The sequence below is a fragment of the Rhinoderma darwinii genome, unplaced genomic scaffold (genome assembly GCF_050947455.1).
Source record: "Rhinoderma darwinii isolate aRhiDar2 unplaced genomic scaffold, aRhiDar2.hap1 Scaffold_3958, whole genome shotgun sequence".
Classification (NCBI taxonomy): domain Eukaryota; kingdom Metazoa; phylum Chordata; class Amphibia; order Anura; family Rhinodermatidae; genus Rhinoderma; species Rhinoderma darwinii.
This window is the reverse complement of record NW_027463568.1, coordinates 46,418-64,406: the sequence shown is the minus strand read 5'-3', so window position 1 is coordinate 64,406 and position 17,989 is coordinate 46,418. Positions and strand designations below refer to the sequence as shown.

The window sequence follows — 17,989 nt, the reverse complement described above, 5'->3', positions numbered from 1 at the left end:
ATTTTATAATGCCCCCCTCCCCTCGCTGGCACACACACAGCCCCCCTTGTAGATAGTGCCCCCTGTAGATTGTGCCATACAGCCCCTCACCTCCCCCTTGTAGACAGTGCCATACAGCCCCCCACCTCCCAATGTAGACAGTGCCATACTCCCCCCAAAATTCCTTCAGGAATTTTAAGGCAGATTTTAAATTGACAGCGTTGTTTGACTTTTTTTTTTAAGCCGTTGAAGCTAACGGAAAAGACGTAGGCAAAGAAAGCTCCAAACGAACGCCACAGGTATTTTCTGCCTCCTATTAACTTTAATTGGAGGTCAGAGGTGAAAACCACTTGAAGACCATCAGCCCGCCACTCACAGATTCCCCTGTAGATAGTGCCACACAGCCCCATTGTAGATGATAGAATCCCCCCCCCCCTTCCTGTACATAGCGCTACTGTAGCTCCCTGAAAGAGCGGAATCCCCCTGTGCTGGAGATTCCGCTCCTGGACGGAGCGCTTGATGACTCTGTCTATTTATGGACAGTGACGTCAAGGGCCTCTACTGAAGTGGAATCCCCGGTCACTGCATCGGCAACGCTGTGGACCGGGATTACGCTTCAGGAGTTGCCCCTGATGTCACTGTCCATATATGGACAGAGACATCAAGCGCTTCATCCAGGAGCGGAATCCCCAGCCACACAGTGGCGCTAGCAGATAGCAGAGCTGGGAGATACCTTCCTGCTTTGCTATAGTATTTAATAGTACCTGTGTACTGATCACGCAGACACTATTGAATGTGGCGTTGCTACAGCTGTAGCAGCTGCTAGCGGTGCCGCCGGCCATGGGGGGCCGATCCCGACTGGCAGCATGGGCGTCCTCATTCCCGGTGTCGCCGCTATGGCTGCTATGGGCGGAAAGGCGGATGCTGAGTCACCGGGCCCGGGCGCTTCTGAAACAAGCAGGGGAAAGGTAGCCAGTGCAGCGCCCCCTTCCACCTGCTAGAGTGATGCACCCAGTGCAATGGCACACCGTTCTGGCCGGCCCTTTGTGGCACTATGTACAAGGGGGGTGTGGCGCTTTCTACAAGGGGATGTTTGTGGCGCTATGTACAAGGGGGGTATGTGGCGTTATCTACAAGGGGATGTGTGTGGCATTATCCACAAGGTGATGTGTGTGGCTCTCCCTACAAGGGGGCTTTGTGTGGCGCAATCTACAGGAGGGCTGTGTGTGGAGCAATATACAAGGGGGTGTGGTGCTTTCTACAAGGGGGCGGGGGTGTGGTGCTATCTACAGGGGGGCTGTTTGTGGCGCTATCCACAGTAGGACTGTTTGTGGCGCCATCTACAGGGGGCTGTGTGTGGCGCCATCTACAGGGGGCTGTGTGTGGCGCCATCTGCAGGGGGCTGTGTGGAGCGCCATCTACAAGGGGCACTGAGTGTGGCGCTATCTACAGGGGGCTGTGTGTGGCACTATCTACAGGGGGGCTGTGTGTGGCGCTATCTACAGGTGGGCTGTGTGTGGCGCTATCTACAAGTAGGCTGTGTGTGTCCCTATCTACAGGTGCGATGTGTGTGGCCCTATCTACAGGGGGGCTGTATGTGGCCCTATCTACAGGGGGGCTGTATGTGGCCTTATCTACAGGGGGGCTGTATGGGGCCCTATCTACAGGGGGCTGTGTGTGGCGCTATCTACAGTAGGGTTGTTTTTGGCGCTATCTACAGGGGGGCTGTGTGTGGCGCTATCTACAGGGGGGCTGTGTGTGGCGCTATCTACAGGGGGCTGTGTGTGGCGCTATCTACAGGGGCAGTGTTGAGCGCCATCTACAAGGGGCACTGAGTGTGGCGCTATCTACAGGGGGCTGTGTGTGGCGCTATCTACCGGGGGCTGTGTGTGGCGCTATGTACAGGTGGGCTGTGTGTGGCCCTATCTACAAGTGAGCTGTGTGTGGCCCTATCTACAGGGGGGCTGTGTGTGGCCCTATCTACAGGGAGCAATGTGTGGCACTATCTACAAGGGGCAGTGTGTGGCATTCCCTACAGGGAGCAATGTGTGGCATTCCCTACAGGGAGCAGTGTGTGGCATTCCCTACAGGGAGCAGTGTGTGTGGTAATATCTACAGGGAGCAGTGTGTGTGGTAATATCTACAGGGAGCAGTGTGTGTGGTAATATCTACAGGGAGCAGTGTGTGTGGTAATATCTACAGGGAGCAGTGTGTGTGGTAATATCTACAGGGAGCAGTGTGTGTGGTAATATCTACAGGGAGCACTGTGTGGCACTATCTACAAGGGGCAATGTGTGGCATTCCCTACAGGGAGCAATGTGTGGCATTCCCTACAGGGAGCAGTGTGTGGCATTCCCTACAGGGAGCAGTGTGTGGCATTAGCGCCGAAACGCGCGTTGGGGTGGACCTTGGCTGCATTCATTCTGTTCATTCATTATGGGTATGTGAGACCTCATCTATTTTGTGTACTTTACTTACCTTATTACGGAATCTCTGCATGTTTGATCCCATTGCATTTATAAATGACATGTGTGTTGTTACGTTTATTGTACCATAGTACTGCTAACTTATTTTTTGACTATAGGGTGTGATTCTATTTAGTCTACAGTACTTTGCATTCACATATGCACATAGCTGACCTATTTACTTTAATAGACTATACTCTCAAAGACGCTCACACACTCATGTCATATTATTTTCCATCAAGGGATACACATGTGTCTCACTAACCGTTCATATATAGATACATGGTTTGGTTAATGCTCCAGTCAAGGATCCGTGTTTTTACTGTGGGTTTATGGATTCTTTTTACATGTCTTATTATATGTTAATAAAATATTTTTGTATTTTCATTACTTCTTTGTTTCTCAGCATTTATTTTCTCTTTTGGTCTCGCTATCTACAGGGGGCTGTGTGTGGCGCTATCTACAGGGGGCTGTGTGTGGCGCTATGTACAGGGGGGCTGTGTGTGGCCCTATCTACAGGGGGGCTGTGTGTGGCCCTATCTACAAGGTGGCTGTGTGTGGCGCTATCTACAGGGGGGCTGTGTGTGGCGCTATCTACAGGGGGGCTGTGTGTGGCGCTATCTACAGGGGGCTGTGTGTGGCGCTATCTACAGGGGGCTGTGTGTGGCGCTATGTACAGGGGGGCTGTGTGTGGCCCTATCTACAGGGGGGCTGTGTGTGGCGCTATCTACAGGGGGGCTGTGTGTGGCGCTATCTACAGGGGGGCTGTGTGTGGCGCTATCTACAGGGGGCTGTGTGTGGCGCTATCTACAGGGGGCTGTGTGTGGCGCTATCTACAGGGGGGCTGTGTGTGGCGCTATCTACAGGGGGGCTGTGTGTGGCGCTATCTACAGGGGGGCTGTGTGTGGCGCTATCTACAGGGGGGCTGTGTGTGGCGCTATCTACAGGGGGGCTGTGTGTGGCGCTATCTACAGGGGGGCCGTGTGTGGCGCTATCTACAGGGGGGCTGTGTGTGGCGCTATCTACAGGGGGGCTGTGTGTGGCGCTATCTACAGGGGGGCTGTGTGTGGCGCTATCTACAGGGGGGCTGTGTGTGGCGCTATCTACAGGGGGGCTTGTGTGGCGCTATCTACAGGGGGGCTGTGTGTGGCGCTTTCTACAGGGGGGCTGTGTGTGGCGCTATCTACAGGGGGGCTGTGTGTGGCGCTATCTACAGGGGGGCTGTGTGTGGCGCTATCTACAGAGGGGCTGTGTGGCGCTATCTACAGGGGGGCTGTGTGTGGCCCTATCTACAGGGGGGCTGTGTGTGGCCCTATCTACAGGGGGGCTGTGTGTGGCCCTATCTACAGGGGGGCTGTGTGTGGCCCTATCTACAAGGGGCAGTGTGTGGCAATATAAATTCTTCACACCGCGCAATCACCAGAAATATAAACCCCTCACACCGCGCAATCACCGGAAATATAAACCCCTCACACCGCGCAATCACCGGAAATATAAAACCCCCTCACACCGCGCAATCACCGGAAATATAAAACCCTTCACACCGCGCAATCACCGGAAATATAAAACTCCTCTCACCGCGCAATCACCGGAAATATAAAACGTTCTGTTTCTCAAAATGGCGTCGCAAAACTGTTTTCTATTTTGGACAAATTTTTCTTTCCTTGTCGAAGATAAATCTATAAATTTGGTGTCGTCGTAATCGTATTGACCCGGAGAATAAAGGTAACAAGTTATTTTCACCGCATGATGAACGCTGCAAAAACGAAACCTAAAAATCAATAGGATTCACTGCGTTTTCCGCTATTCCAGCCCACAATTGTTTCCTCTTACCCAGTACATTATAGGGGACATTAAAGGGGTTTTCCACGATCGGACAACTGACGACCTCCACCAGATAGATCATCGGTATATGATCTGTGGGGGTCTGACACCCGGACCCCACACCGCTCATCTGCTCCGGCTGCCTCCGGGCACCAGACGTCCATGCTGAAAGCAGATGCTCCGGTCACGGAATAGAGCGGTCGTGCTGGAGTGTTAAAGTGAATAGGAGCAGAGCCTTTAGTTCTGCAGAACGGCCGCTGTTCAGTGGTCGGAGCCATTTGCTTCCGGCTCCAACTACTGCATACCGATCAAAACATCCGGCAGCCGGAGCAGCTGATCTGTGCGGGGTCCGGGTGTCGGACCCCCACCATCATATACTGATGACCTATCCAGTGGAGGTCATCCGTTGTCTGATCGTGTAAAACCCCTTTTAAAATTACTTCACGTCCAGCACAAGACATGTTCTCATACGGCTATGTCAACGGAAAAACCAAAAAGTTCTGGCTTTTGGAAGGAGGGAGGAAAAATTTGAATTGGCTGCGTGTCCAAGGGGTTAAGTACCGTATATGTCGGCGTATAAGACGACTGGGCGTATAAGACGACCCCCAACTTTTACCCTTAAAATATAGAATTTAAGATATACTCACCATTTCGTGCAGGAGCGCTTCACTATGGCCATCGGCGGCAGGACCCAGGACTCTCTGTCTCTTTGAACTCGCGCATGTGCAGATAGGCTGCTTCATCGCTCGAGATCTGAGAGGCAGGGAATGAGAGGAAAGGGCGGGCCAGAGGATCTTACAGAGATGTTCCCTGGCGGCTAATACCGGCTTCCCTCAGATCCGTGGCGGATTCCGTGAATCCCGGGAGCCTGTGTACCGGACTGCAGGCTCACAAGGTAACACACAACCTGTGTGTAGACAATATGTAGACTAGGGATGTCACGATACCAGAATTTGGACTTCGATACCTATACTTCGTTTAGTATTGCGATTTCGATACCAATTCCGATACTTTTGCCAACAGTAATAAAAAAAATATTCTTCCGTTTTCTGATGTGAGGCGCGACGTGTGATGAATTTTGAACGCACCTCACATTAATAGTAATTAATCCCATCATGTTTCTCAGTCATATTGGGTTAATGTGCGAGGTACATGATGGGGTTAATTACTATTAATGTGAGGAACATGGAGGGTAAATTCATCGCACCTCGCGCCTCACATTAATAAGTGAATGAAAGCCGTGTTTATTTCATTTTTTTACAGCGTACACATCATAAATGATGCAAAAACATTGTTGTCCGCGCCATTACTGAATGTGTGTATTTTATGTATTGAGACTTATTTTAATGTTTATTGTAAAAAAGGTGAAGGTGTATTTATTTTTTTTACAATTTAACAATACTTTGTTTTTACTTTATTTTTAAACTTTAATGTACTGACATATATCAGATATGTGCCAGTACATTAACCTGTGGACGGATAATACACAGGCAGTTGTTAGGACATACTTGGGTATGTCCTAACAACATGAAATATGGTAAGACAGCCCTGGGGTCCGTCAATAGACCCTGGGCTGTCTGCCCATATATGGTATGGCCCTCGATCGCGTCACAGGAATTCCATTAGCCCCGTGGACCCCTGAGGACGCTACTTAGTAGCGAAACATGTCGGGGGGGCTGCTAATGTTTTAAACACTGCCGCCGACCGGACCTACTGTTACTTACTAATTCTAACTGGATAAGGAGAAACACTGATAATCCTACGTCTAATATTATATGTGTCTGTTGAATCAGATGACACATATGTGTGCCCGGTCCTCGGCTGCTGACAATTTTAAATTCATTTCATGTGGTCTGTCCGAGCTATACGTAGCTGAATAAAAGTTATTTATTTTATCTATTGTGGTGGCTGGGAAATTGGGCTTTGGCTGTTGCAGACAGCCTTTCTTTGTGTTAATGTATATTGTGCCCGCCAGCCACTTGGGGTCACACTCTTTTTTGCTTTCGTCTGCCCATATATGGTATGGCCCTCGATCGCATCACAGGAATTCCCTGTGACGCGATCCAGGGGCATCCCCCCTTCTCACTTTCCCCTGAATGCTGCAGTCAGCTGTGATCGCAGCATTCAGGGGAATAACGGCGGAGATGAGCGGTTTCTCTGATCTCCGCCGTTTATAGAGCGGGGCTGCGGCTGTGTAATACAGCCATTGCCCCGCTCCTGACAGGAAGTGCGCGCGCGGTCAGCATGAGGTGATGCGGCCGGCGCTGCACTAATGAGCGGCAGTTCAGGCACTGAAGACAGAACATGGGGGTGTTTTGTAGCGCGCCCGCCATGTTCTGTCTCCAGTGCCGCCGCTCATTAGTGCAGCGCTGGCCGCATTGCATCATCCTGACCCCGCGAACTTAACATGACTCAGGAGCGGGGCTGTGGCTGAATTACACAGCCGCAGCCGCGCTCCCATACATTCATGCGTATTATACTGAGCTGTGCGGCTGCAACGTGCATCCCTAATGTAGACAATATCCGGCATATAAGACGACCCCACACTTTTGACATTTTTTTAAGGGTGTAAAAAGTCGTCTTGTACGCCGATATATACGGTACATAAGAAGAGACAAACATTATTGAATGACAGACTGGTCCAGAGGGAGAGAGACCCTGCCCTCGTAGACTACTAGGGGAAGCACGGGAGAAATCTAGACGATGATGTGAGGAACAGATAAAATGAGAACAAAGAAGGTCTTGTGAGGACCGGAGATTATGTGTGGGGAGGTATTGGGAGATTAGGGCAGAGATGTATGGAGGGGATGGTTTGTTGACAGCCTTGCATGTCATTTTTAATATGTATAACTTAATTTACTAGGCAATGGGTGGCCAGTGACCGCAGAGGTGGAATGAGGGGAGAGGTAGATTTACCCTTGCAGCTGAGTTGAGAATGGGTAGGAGGGGTGCAATAGTGTTACATGGGAAGCCACAGAGAAGGGTGTTGGAGCAGTCTAGACAGTAGATGATGAGGGCATATATACTAGCATTTATGTCTGTTCGAGGAAAGACTGACTTCAAGAGAGTTTTTGAGGTGGAGGCAGCAAGAAGTGGTAAGCGCTTGGCTGTGCTATTTGAAATTAAGGGTTATCCCAATGCAGCGGACCTGTGAGACGGGGAAATGTGTGGAGCTATTAACTGTGATTTGGTAGTTCTGGTAAGGGGGTTGAGTGAAATGGGGTAAAGATGATTCCGTTTTCTCCATGTTAATCTTAAGGAAGTGGGAGGTGAAAGAGGAGATAACTGTTAGACACTCTAGATAGCAGGGAGGTAACATCAAGACCAGAGGTAAATTTGACCAAAGATTTAGATGGAGAAGAGTAAGGGATCCAGAACACTGAGACCCATAAGGGAGCGATAGTAAATCTTTAGTTGGTAAGGTATGAGGAGATCCAGGAGAGGGCCAAGTCTGTGATGTCAAGGGACTAGAGAATTTGTATCAGGAGGGTGTGTTCGACTGTGCCGAAGGTGGTGGACAGGTCTAGAAGGAGGAGCACAGAGTAATGTAGAAGCAGAGGACAGGTCTAGAAGGAGAGGCACAGAGTAATGTAGAAGCAGAGGACCGGTCTAGAAGGAGAAGCACAGAGTAATGTAGTAGCAGAGGACAGGTCTAGAAGGAGGAGCACAGAGTAATGTAGAAGCAGAGGACAGGTCTAGAAGGAGGAGCACAGAGTAATGTAGAAGCAGAGGACAGGTCTAGAAGAAGGAGGAGCACAGAGTAATGTAGAAGCAGAGGACAGGTCTAGAAGAAGGAGGAGCACAGAGTAATGTAGAAGCAGAGGACAGGTCTAGAAGCAGGAGCACAGAGTAATGTAGAAGCAGAGGACAGGTCTAGAAGGAGGAGCACAGAGTAATGTAGAAGCAGAGGACAGGTCTAGAAGGAGGAGCACAGAGTAATGTAGAAGCAGAGGACAGGTCTAGAAGGAGGAGCACAGAGTAATGTAGAAGCAGAGGACAGGTCTAGAAGGAGCACAGAATAATGAAGAAGTGGGGGAACAGGTTTAAAAGGAAAAGCACCAAGTAATGTAGACGATGGAGGACAGGTCACGCTTTACAGAAGTCTGTGTGTAAGATGTGACTGCTAAGTGATAAGATAATGCAGAGATCCTGCACACCCAGCACAATACATGCTGCTTCCTCACACTAAACTACCAGGACATACACACTGTATTGGTGGGACGTTCTGCGCATGCACACTGGTCTGGCGGGATCTTCTGCGCCTGCACACTGGACTGGCGGGAACTTCCGCGCCTGCACACTGGTCTGGCGGGACCTTCCGCGCCTGCACACTGGTCTGGCGGGACCTTCCGCGCCTGCACACTGGTCTGGCGGGACCTTCCGCGCCTGCACACTGGTCTGGTGGGACCTTCCGTGCCTGCGCACTGGTCTGGCGGGACCTTCCGCGCCTGCGCACTGGTCTGGCGGGACCTTCCACGCCTGCGCACTGGTCTGGCGGGACCTTCCGCGCCTGCCCGCTGGTCTGGCGGGACCTTCCGCGCCTGCCCGCTGGTCTGGCGGGACATTCCGCGCCTGCCCGCTGGTCTGGCGGGAACTTCCGCTCCTCCACACTGGTCTGGCGGGACCTTCCGCACATGCTCGCAGGACTGGCGGGACCTTCCGCACATGCTCGCAGGACTGGCGGGACCTTCTGCACATTCACACGTGACCGCCGGTTCCCGTTAACCATGGTTAGTATCTGTCTTTCAGATGTGAATAAAGTTGCTATCCGGTAAAATAATCTACAAGGAATAGGGAAATACTTTAATAATTAAGAATTTTAGATGTCTCTGAAGATCCAGGATCTCTGAGGTAACTTCTAATATCTGTAAAAACTTATATTAGGGGTGTATTCATTCATAAAGGGCATCTGTCACACTGACCACCAGTCTGATCTGTTGGCAGCAGATTATATAGCAGGAGGACCTGAGCAGATTGTGTCTCTCCATTCTTTTCTATAGGAGTTACAGGAACCGCCTAACAAGGCCACCCAGAGGTGGAGCCGCATCTATCAGACATTCCCGGCATATCCTGGGGAGAAATGTCCGTGTTGGGAATACCCCTTTATTCCATGTGGTGACGGCTCTGAGAAGATGTTTCTCTCAATGATGAATAAGTGAGGTTCTGTATGTCACACATGATGATGTCCCCTGTATGATTTCCATCTTCTCCTTTCTTCATAAAGACATCTGCAGTACTAGATCCTCCAGTTCCTCCAGTTTTCTCATCTTCTCCTCCACAACGTTCCTTCTCCTGAATGACCCACCAAGGATGGACAAGGACAGGAATGAGATGAGCAGAAGAATATTAGACTTCACCTTGGAGATCATCTACCTGCTGAGCGGAGAGGTTAACTTTTCTACATTATAGAACAAGTCACACATAGGGAAGGGACAATACATAATAGGAAGAATCCCGTGTCCTGTATAACAGCGTCCAGACCTTCCAAGTGACGTCAAGAAGCTGAAGATCAGCCACCAATATGGTCAGTTATGTGTCATGTCACCAATGCAGCAATAGTAATGTTGTAGAGCAATGAGAATCAGGAGGATCAGGATGACCTCTATATAGAAACCTAGAAGATGACGGCAGGAGGAGAGCACATGGTCCATCTAGTCCCCCCAATATTATTTCCTTTTTAGTTTTGGCCTCGTTCTATTTTCTCAATGTCTTTTTGTAGGTGAGGTCTCCAGTATTACAGATGTGGGGTCACTAGAGGTCTATACAGCGGGGTCACAATCTCCCTCTTTCTACTGAGGGGGGAATACTGTGTTCAGTTCTCTAAGTGTCTCTCTCCATACACAGGAGTACACAATAGTGAAGAAGACATCGTGTGACTGTACGACTCCCATCATCCATGAGTCAGGAGGATGGAGCAGTAGTCCCATCACAGAGCCTCCCCCTCACTCCCGGATACATGAGAAGAAGATCTTAGAACTGATCTACAAGATGACGGAGCTGCTGACTGGAGAGGTGACACTGCTGGGAATGCTGGGAAATTCTACAGTAACCGCACTGGAGGTGTCTCGGTGATGACTATCTGTAAAGGATCTGCCAGGTACTACGTCTGTGTATACTCCCGGGATTAATCAGTCGACACCTGAGGGCAGACCTCTTAGACTGACACCGGCTCCCACCAACCAGGGTGGCAGGCTCAGGAGTGGGAGAGCCTATCGCGGCCTGGTCAGTCGGAGTTAGCTCCGCCCCCTGTCCATTTATACCTGCCGTGTTCTCTTCCTCTGCTTGTTGAGGCCTTAATACCGTCATGTGCAGCACATATACACGTGTGTACAATGACATGTAATGTAGGAGCTCCACAATTTCGGCTCCTTTTACATCACATTAGATCCCTACATTTCGTGCTGCCGGCTGCTCATAATTCTGCATTAGAGGTCACATTACATTGTACAGCGCTGGTGGCCGTTCTGGATACAGGAGCCATGAAGACGAGCAGGACGCGCTGTCTCCTAATGCAGAGTTATGGGCAGCCGGCAGGGTGGACTATGGGCAGTCGTGCTGTAGTCAGAAGTAAACCTGGTAATACAAGTCATGTAGAAAGACGATTATCGGCACACTCCGGCAGTATAATAGTTTCCTATATAATGTCAGTATAATCGGAGGTTCTCTTTAATATTACAAGTTATGGGTACTAGATTCTGGAGATGGGACGGTGATCCAGGGATTTATTCTGATTTCCAGATTTGGAGTCGGGGAGGAGTTTTCCCCTAATGAGACAATTGTCATCCACCTCATGGGGGTTTTATCTTCCTCTGGATCAACACGGTCGGATTATAGGTTGGTCTTGATGGACTTGTGTCTTTTTTCATCCTTAGTAACTATGTAACACAGAATGTATGGAGCTAAATTTACCTCTAATATAAAGTACAACGTGTTCCGAAAAAACAATCTCACAATGTCTTGGATAAGTAAAATCTTATTCCCACTTCTGATACGTCTCCACATGGCGTAAACACGGCGGAACGTCCAAAACTCATTTTTGGCGCGACGTGTAGATGAGATTTGTTAAAATCTCATCCTCATTGCTACTACTGTAATACGCTGCAGATTTCCTCGCAATTAAATACTTTGCAGAAAATCTGCATCTTATCAGCCCCGTGTGCACATACCCTTAAAGTGACACGTCAGATTTGAGAAATGGTTCTCTTAAACAGGTCAAAAATAGGCCATGGATTCCACTCCCAGAGGAGTCCCTGACATCACTGTCCATATATGGACAGAGACGTCAGGGGCTCCCTCTAGAAGCACAATTTCCAGCCAAGTTGACGGCAACGCAAATGATTCCGCTCCTAGAGGGAGCTTCAGTGGCGCTATCTACAGGGGATGAGGTGCTATCTGCAGGGGTTTGGCATAAGTTTGATTAAACTAAGGGGGAGATGTGCCGGCACTTGTGGAGAGAGCCGGCGCACAGAAAAGTACAACCCTGTTCCATTCTGCCAATATTTATTTATGTGACACCTGCCCAGGGCATCAGGAGTTGCTAAGTATATAGCCATGTCGTGAAGGGGTTAATTAATATGTATAGAAAATATTGCCTACAGAGGTGTACACAGCCTTTAAGAGGCTAATAAGCAAGTGACACCCAGACCATTTTTGGTTGCAGGTAACTAAATAGAGGCGTGTCCCGCCACTTTCATGTGTATCCGCGTCCACAGAGGGCAGATACAGGTAAATATTATGGCGGAGCAGGGAGCCAGTTACGCCCCGCCGTTCGCTCTGGTAGGGCACAGTCTCCTTTAGGCCTGTGGCTTACAAGGTGCAGGGACCTCGACACCGGTAGTGAGGACCTCAACATTGTAATTCCGGCTCTGATCAGTAAACATAGAAGTGTAGAGAGAAGTGTGTGATCTATAGCCAGATATACAGTAGTCATGTATTCAGTCACTGTGTGTTTCCTACAGATGGATCCAGTAGGAGAAATCCACCAGAGAGATGTCCCAGTCCTCTGTATTCCCAGGACTGTCCAGAGGAAAATCCCAATGTCCCAGAGAATCATCAGGTAGATGAAGCTGAGCCGTATACCAGATCTATATAGGGGGTGCGGAGCTTTTTGGTCCTCCGGTCATAGATGGGGTCATAGAGTTTGGTGGTTTCTTATGTTGATCTGTTAGATTCTTCGCACTCTCTGCTGTATTGTTACATATGTGAAATCAGAGGGAAGATCTGACTGATATTAAAGTGGAGGATGAAGAAGAAGAGCGGGTGAGGGGCGCTCAACCGTGTAAGAGTGAAGTGGAGGAGGAAATTCCAGGAGGCGTTACCAGAGGTCAGTAATAATGAATTTAGAAAGTGAACTCCGTGGTTTATTAACTCCTTAACGCCGAAGGACGGATATATCCGTCCTCAGCAGCTGCTAGTTCGCGCAGGAGGACGGATATATCCGTCCTGTGATGGCGCGGGTACTGCCAGTGTACCCACGCGATCAGCGGCAGGAGCACGGCTGTTATACACAGCCTGGCTCCTGCTGCAACTGCCGGAATCGAAGCGCGCTCCGATTCCAGCAGTTTAACCCATTAAATGCCGCTGTCAATAGTGACAGCGGCATCTAATGTGTTTGACAGAGGGAGGGAGCTCCCTCTGTCACCCGATCGGCGCCCCCGCAAACAAATCGCGGGTCGCCGTCGGGTTTCCATGACAGCCGGGGGTCTAACAAAGACGCCGGAGGCATGACCTAACAGGCTGCCTGTCAGTTTTACACTGACAGGCAATAATGCTTCGGTATACTAAGTATACCAAAGCATTATATATGCGATCGGCACATCGCATAGTGACGTCCCCTGGTGGGACTTAAAAAAAATATGTCAATCAGTTAAATAAAGTTTGTTAAAAAAAATAATAATAATTACAGTCAAAATCAAATAAAACTACTTTTTTTCCCAAAAAGTGGTTTTACTCAGTAAAAGTGTCAAAACAAATCACACATACACATATATGGTATACCCGCGATCGTAACAACTTGACCAATAAAATGAACACATTAATTAAACCGCCGGATGAACGGCGTCCAAAAAAACTGCAAAAAACAACGGCAAAATTCTCTCTTTTCTCCCATTCCCCCCATAAAAAATAAAATTAAAATTAATCTATAAGTCCTATGTACCCAAAATAGCACTAATGAAAACTACGCATTGGCCCGCAAAAATCAAGCCCACATACGGCCACATCGACGGAAAAATAAAAACATTACGTCTCTTGGAACGCGGCGATGCAAAAACAAGTAATTTTTTTCTAAAAGGGTTTTTATTGTGCAAACGCAGGAAAACATATAAAACCCTTACATATTTGGTATCCCCGTAATCGTGCCGACCCATAGAATAAAGTGAACATGTTATTTACGCGGCACAGTAAATGGCGTAAATTTATAACGTGAAAATTAATGCTGGAATAGCGGCTTATTTTCAATATTCTCCTAAAATAAAGTTAATAAAAGTTAATCAATATATTATAAGCATCTAAAAATGGTACAATTACAAAATACAACTCGTCCCGCAAAAAACAAGCCCTTATACGGCGATGTCCACGGAATAAAAAAAAAGTTACGACTCTTGGAATGCGACCGTGAAAAAACAAAAAATAATCCTTGGTGATTAACGTGCAAAATGGCCCGGTCATTAAGGGGTTAAGCAGGACCTGCTGTGTTTTTTGTTGTTGTTTTTTTAACCACATTCCTCCCCTTATACTTGGCGTCCTCCAGATTCCAACGCTGTCATTTTCTTTTTTGCCCCCCTCCATGTTGTTCCACTACAGCCCTTACTCCGTTTTGCAACTAACATATGCGTGTTGTAATTAAAGGTACAAAGAGGAGACACCATCTCTCCTCAGTAGGCGTTGCCTCACTTTTTGCTGTGACACTGTCCAATCAGAGCGGACCACTTCACAGCGATGCAGAAAACCTGCTGATTTTGTGAAATTTCCCGCAGGTCTTTTGCATCGCTGTGAGGCTGTCCACTATGATTAGATAGCGTCACAGCAATGAGCGAGTCAACATCTACTGAGGAGAGAAAAGGTCTTCTCCTTTCTGTTCTCTTTAAGGTGGGGTTCCTCCTTAGTTCTACATTACAGTAACACGTCAGACACTGTATTATACATAGTGCAGCACCTGAGGGAGCTGTGACTGCACATAGAAGTTCTCTACAAGGTGTTCTATGAATCCGGTCATGCACTAGGCTTAGCATCAGATTTTGGGGGGCAGCGGCTGCGATTAACAGCTGCACTCTAGGCCGAGATCTAGGAAAGCTCAGTTCAACCACTTACAGAGAATGTGTCATCAGAAAATGATCTATTGTTTAAATCAAGTTTCTGTTAAACATATTTTTTATGATTTTTTGGTGGGTTTTTTTATATTATTTTTTTTATGTCTTTATCTAATCTTGCAGTTTGCCCTCTGGCCAATGAGTCTCATAGTAGACTGCTCCTTACAGTTCTCAGCACTCATCTCATTATCATCACAGGCAGGATTACACTGACAGGTAACATCTATATATAGATAATACAGAATCCACCATTCATAATGGACTGACCCTTCCTGTTCTGTATAGATCACTTCTCATCACACCTCTCATTATCATCACAGGCAGGATTACACTGACAGGTAACATCTATATATGTAGATAACAAAGAATCCACCATTCATAATAGACTGACCCTTCCTGTTCTGTAGAGATCATTTCTCAGCACTCATCTCATTATCATCACAGGCAGGATTACACTGACAGGTAACATCTATATATAGCTAATACAGAATCCACCATTCATAATAGACTGATCCTCCCTGTTCTGTAGAGAACATTTCTCAGCACTCATCTCATTATCGTCACAGGCAGGATTAGACTGACAGGTAACATCTATATATAGATAATACAGAATCCACCATTCATAATGGACTGATCCTTCCTGTTCTGTATAGATCATTTCTCAGCAGTCATCTCATTATCATCACAGGCAGGATTACACTGACAAGTAACATCTATATATAGCTAATACAGAATCCACCATTCATAATAGACTGATCCTCCCTGTTCTGTAGAGAACATTTCTCAGCACTCATCTCATTATCGTCACAGACAGGATGAGGGTATGTGCACATGACCTCTTTTCAGACGTAATTGAGGCATTTTATGCCTCGAATTACGCCTGAAAAGACGGCTCCAATACTTCGGTAAACATCTGCCCATTGCCTGCAATGGGTCTTACGATGTTCTGTGCAGATGAGCTGTCATTTTACGCGTCGCTGTCAAAATACGGCGCGTAAAATGACGGCTCGTCAAAAGAAGTACAGGACACTTCTTGGGACGTTTTTGGAGTTGTTTTCTCATAAACAGCTCCGTATTTTCAGGCTTATTTTGTTAATCTTGTGAACATACCCTTACACTGACAGGTTACATCTATATATAGATCTCACAGGATCCACCATCCATAATAGACTGATCCTCCCTGTTCTGTAGAGATCACTACTCAGCATACATCTCATTATCACCACAGGCAAGATTACACTGACAGGTAACAAAATATATTTAGATAACACAGGATCCACCATTCATAATAGACTGACCCTTCCTGTTCTGTAGAGATCACTTCTCAGCATACATCTCATTATCATCACAGGTAGGATTACACTGACAGGTAATATATATATATATATATATATATATATATATATATATATATATATATATATATATATATATATATACAGTGAAGGAAATAAGTATTTGATCCCTTGCTGATTTTGTAAGTTTGCCCACTGTCAAAGTCATGAACAGTCTAGAATTTTTAGGCTAGGTTAATTTTACCAGTGAGAGATAGATTATATATAAAAAAAACTGAAAATCACATTGTCAAAATTATATATATTTATTTGCATTGTGCACAGAGAAATAAGTATTTGATCCCCGACCAACCATTAAGAGTTCAGCCTCCTCCAGACAAGTTACACGCTCCAAATCAACTTGGTGCCTGCATTATAGACAGCTCTTACATGGTCACCTGTATAAAAGACTCCTGTCCACAGACTCAATTAATCAGTCTGACTCTAACCTCTACAATATGGGCAAGACCAAAGAGCTTTCTAAGGATGTCAGGGACAAGATCATAGACCAGCACAAGGCTGGAATGGGCTACAAAACCATAAGTAAGACGCTGGGTGAGAAGGAGACAACTGTTGGTGCAATAGTAAGAAAATGGAAGACATACAAAATGACTGTCAATCGACATCGATCTGGGGCTCCATGCAAAATCTCACCTCGTGGGGTATCCTTGATCCTGAGGAAGGTGAGAGCTCAGCCGAAAACTACACGGGGGGAACTTGTTAATGTTCTCAAGGCAGCTGGGACCACAGTCACCACGAAAACCATTGGTAACACATTACCCCGTAATGGATTAAAATCCTGCAGTGCCCGCAAGGTCCCCCTGCTCAAGAAGGCACATGTACAGGCCCGTCTGAAGTTTGCAAATGAACATCTGGATGATTCTGAGAGTGATTGGGAGAAGGTGCTGTGGTCAGATGAGACTAAAATTTAGCTCTTTGGCATTAACTCAACTCGCCGTGTTTGGAGGAAGAGAAATGCTGCCTATGACCCAAAGAACACCGTCCCCACTGTCAAGCATGGAGGTGGAAACATTATGTTTTGGGGGTGTTTCTCTGCTAAGGGCACAGGACTACTTCACCACATCAATGGGAGAATGGATGGAGCCATGTACCGTCAAATCCTGAGTGACAACCTCCTTCCCTCCACCAGGACATTAAAAATGACTCGTGGCTGGGTCTTCCAGCACGACATTGCCCTGAAACATACAGCCAATCATCTCATTATCATCACAGGCAGGATTAAGGTCTTATTACACGGCCCTGACAAGGACCGTGTATACGACTGCCGATCAATGAGACAGCTTGTTGATTGGCGCTCATTTGCTCCTGTCACAAGGAGCTATATATGGGACCGACAACTCGTTACTCCGATCACTCGTCCCCATACATTAATATCATGTCGGTAGCACGGCTCAGGGAGATGTGCTACCGACAACGATAATATTTTGGTTTTCAAAAACGATACGATCATCTGCTGATCGCTCCCCTGTTTACACAGGGCAATTATCGGCAACGAGCGTTCTATGAATGACTGTTTGCCTGATAATTGGCCCATGTAAAAGGGCCTTTACACTGACTGGTATCACCTATATATAGATAACACAGGATACACCATTGACAATAGGTGATGGACACCGCTCCCCTCCTCCCCCTCCCTGCACAATGACCTCTGCACAGGTCACAGAGCACACCTAGAAAACTGTCCCGTAGAAGTTAATGGCTCAGCTCCAGACTATTGATTCCTAGGACCCATGTGGCTGCTGTAAACCATATCTCTTAATGCAGTTAACCGCTCAGACAAAATGGCTGCCTCCATAACCCCATCACGACTGCCATACGGCTTTTTTTTAAGTGTCGTTACTTTTTTTCTCTTCCATATGGTGGAAAGTATTACAAATTAAATAATAATTTGACATGTTTTCCTATGTTGGCCACCAGGGGGAGCACTTCCCAGAATTACAGCAAGGTGAATAAGGCAAAGCAACCTGACTCACAGCTGCTGTAAATGTGGGAGGGAATCTCATCCTACAAGCCAGGAAAAGGTGTCTTCAAATTGCTAAGCAGTGACCGGCAGCCA

General features: G+C 47.4%; 1 protein-coding gene across 4 annotated transcripts in view; it reads left to right on the top strand.

The window, feature by feature from the left end:
- The first annotated feature begins 8,852 nt into the window (after positions 1–8,852).
- The window catches only part of LOC142708480 (uncharacterized), a 30,024-nt gene continuing 20,887 nt past the window's right edge, over positions 8,853–17,989 (top strand). The window contains exons 1-5 of one of the 4 annotated variants that reach the window (XM_075848405.1): positions 8,853–9,656; positions 10,113–10,365; positions 11,007–11,102; positions 12,227–12,324; positions 12,480–12,591. In XM_075848405.1, coding sequence (XP_075704520.1) covers positions 11,036–11,102; positions 12,227–12,324; positions 12,480–12,591 — 277 coding nt within the window. In that variant the 5' untranslated portion in view covers positions 8,853–9,656; positions 10,113–10,365; positions 11,007–11,035. Of the gene's footprint in view, positions 9,793–10,112; positions 10,366–11,006; positions 11,103–12,226; positions 12,592–17,989 lie in introns of all 4 variants that reach the window. The other 3 variants (XM_075848406.1, XR_012868821.1, XR_012868820.1) reach the window with 3 other exon arrangements.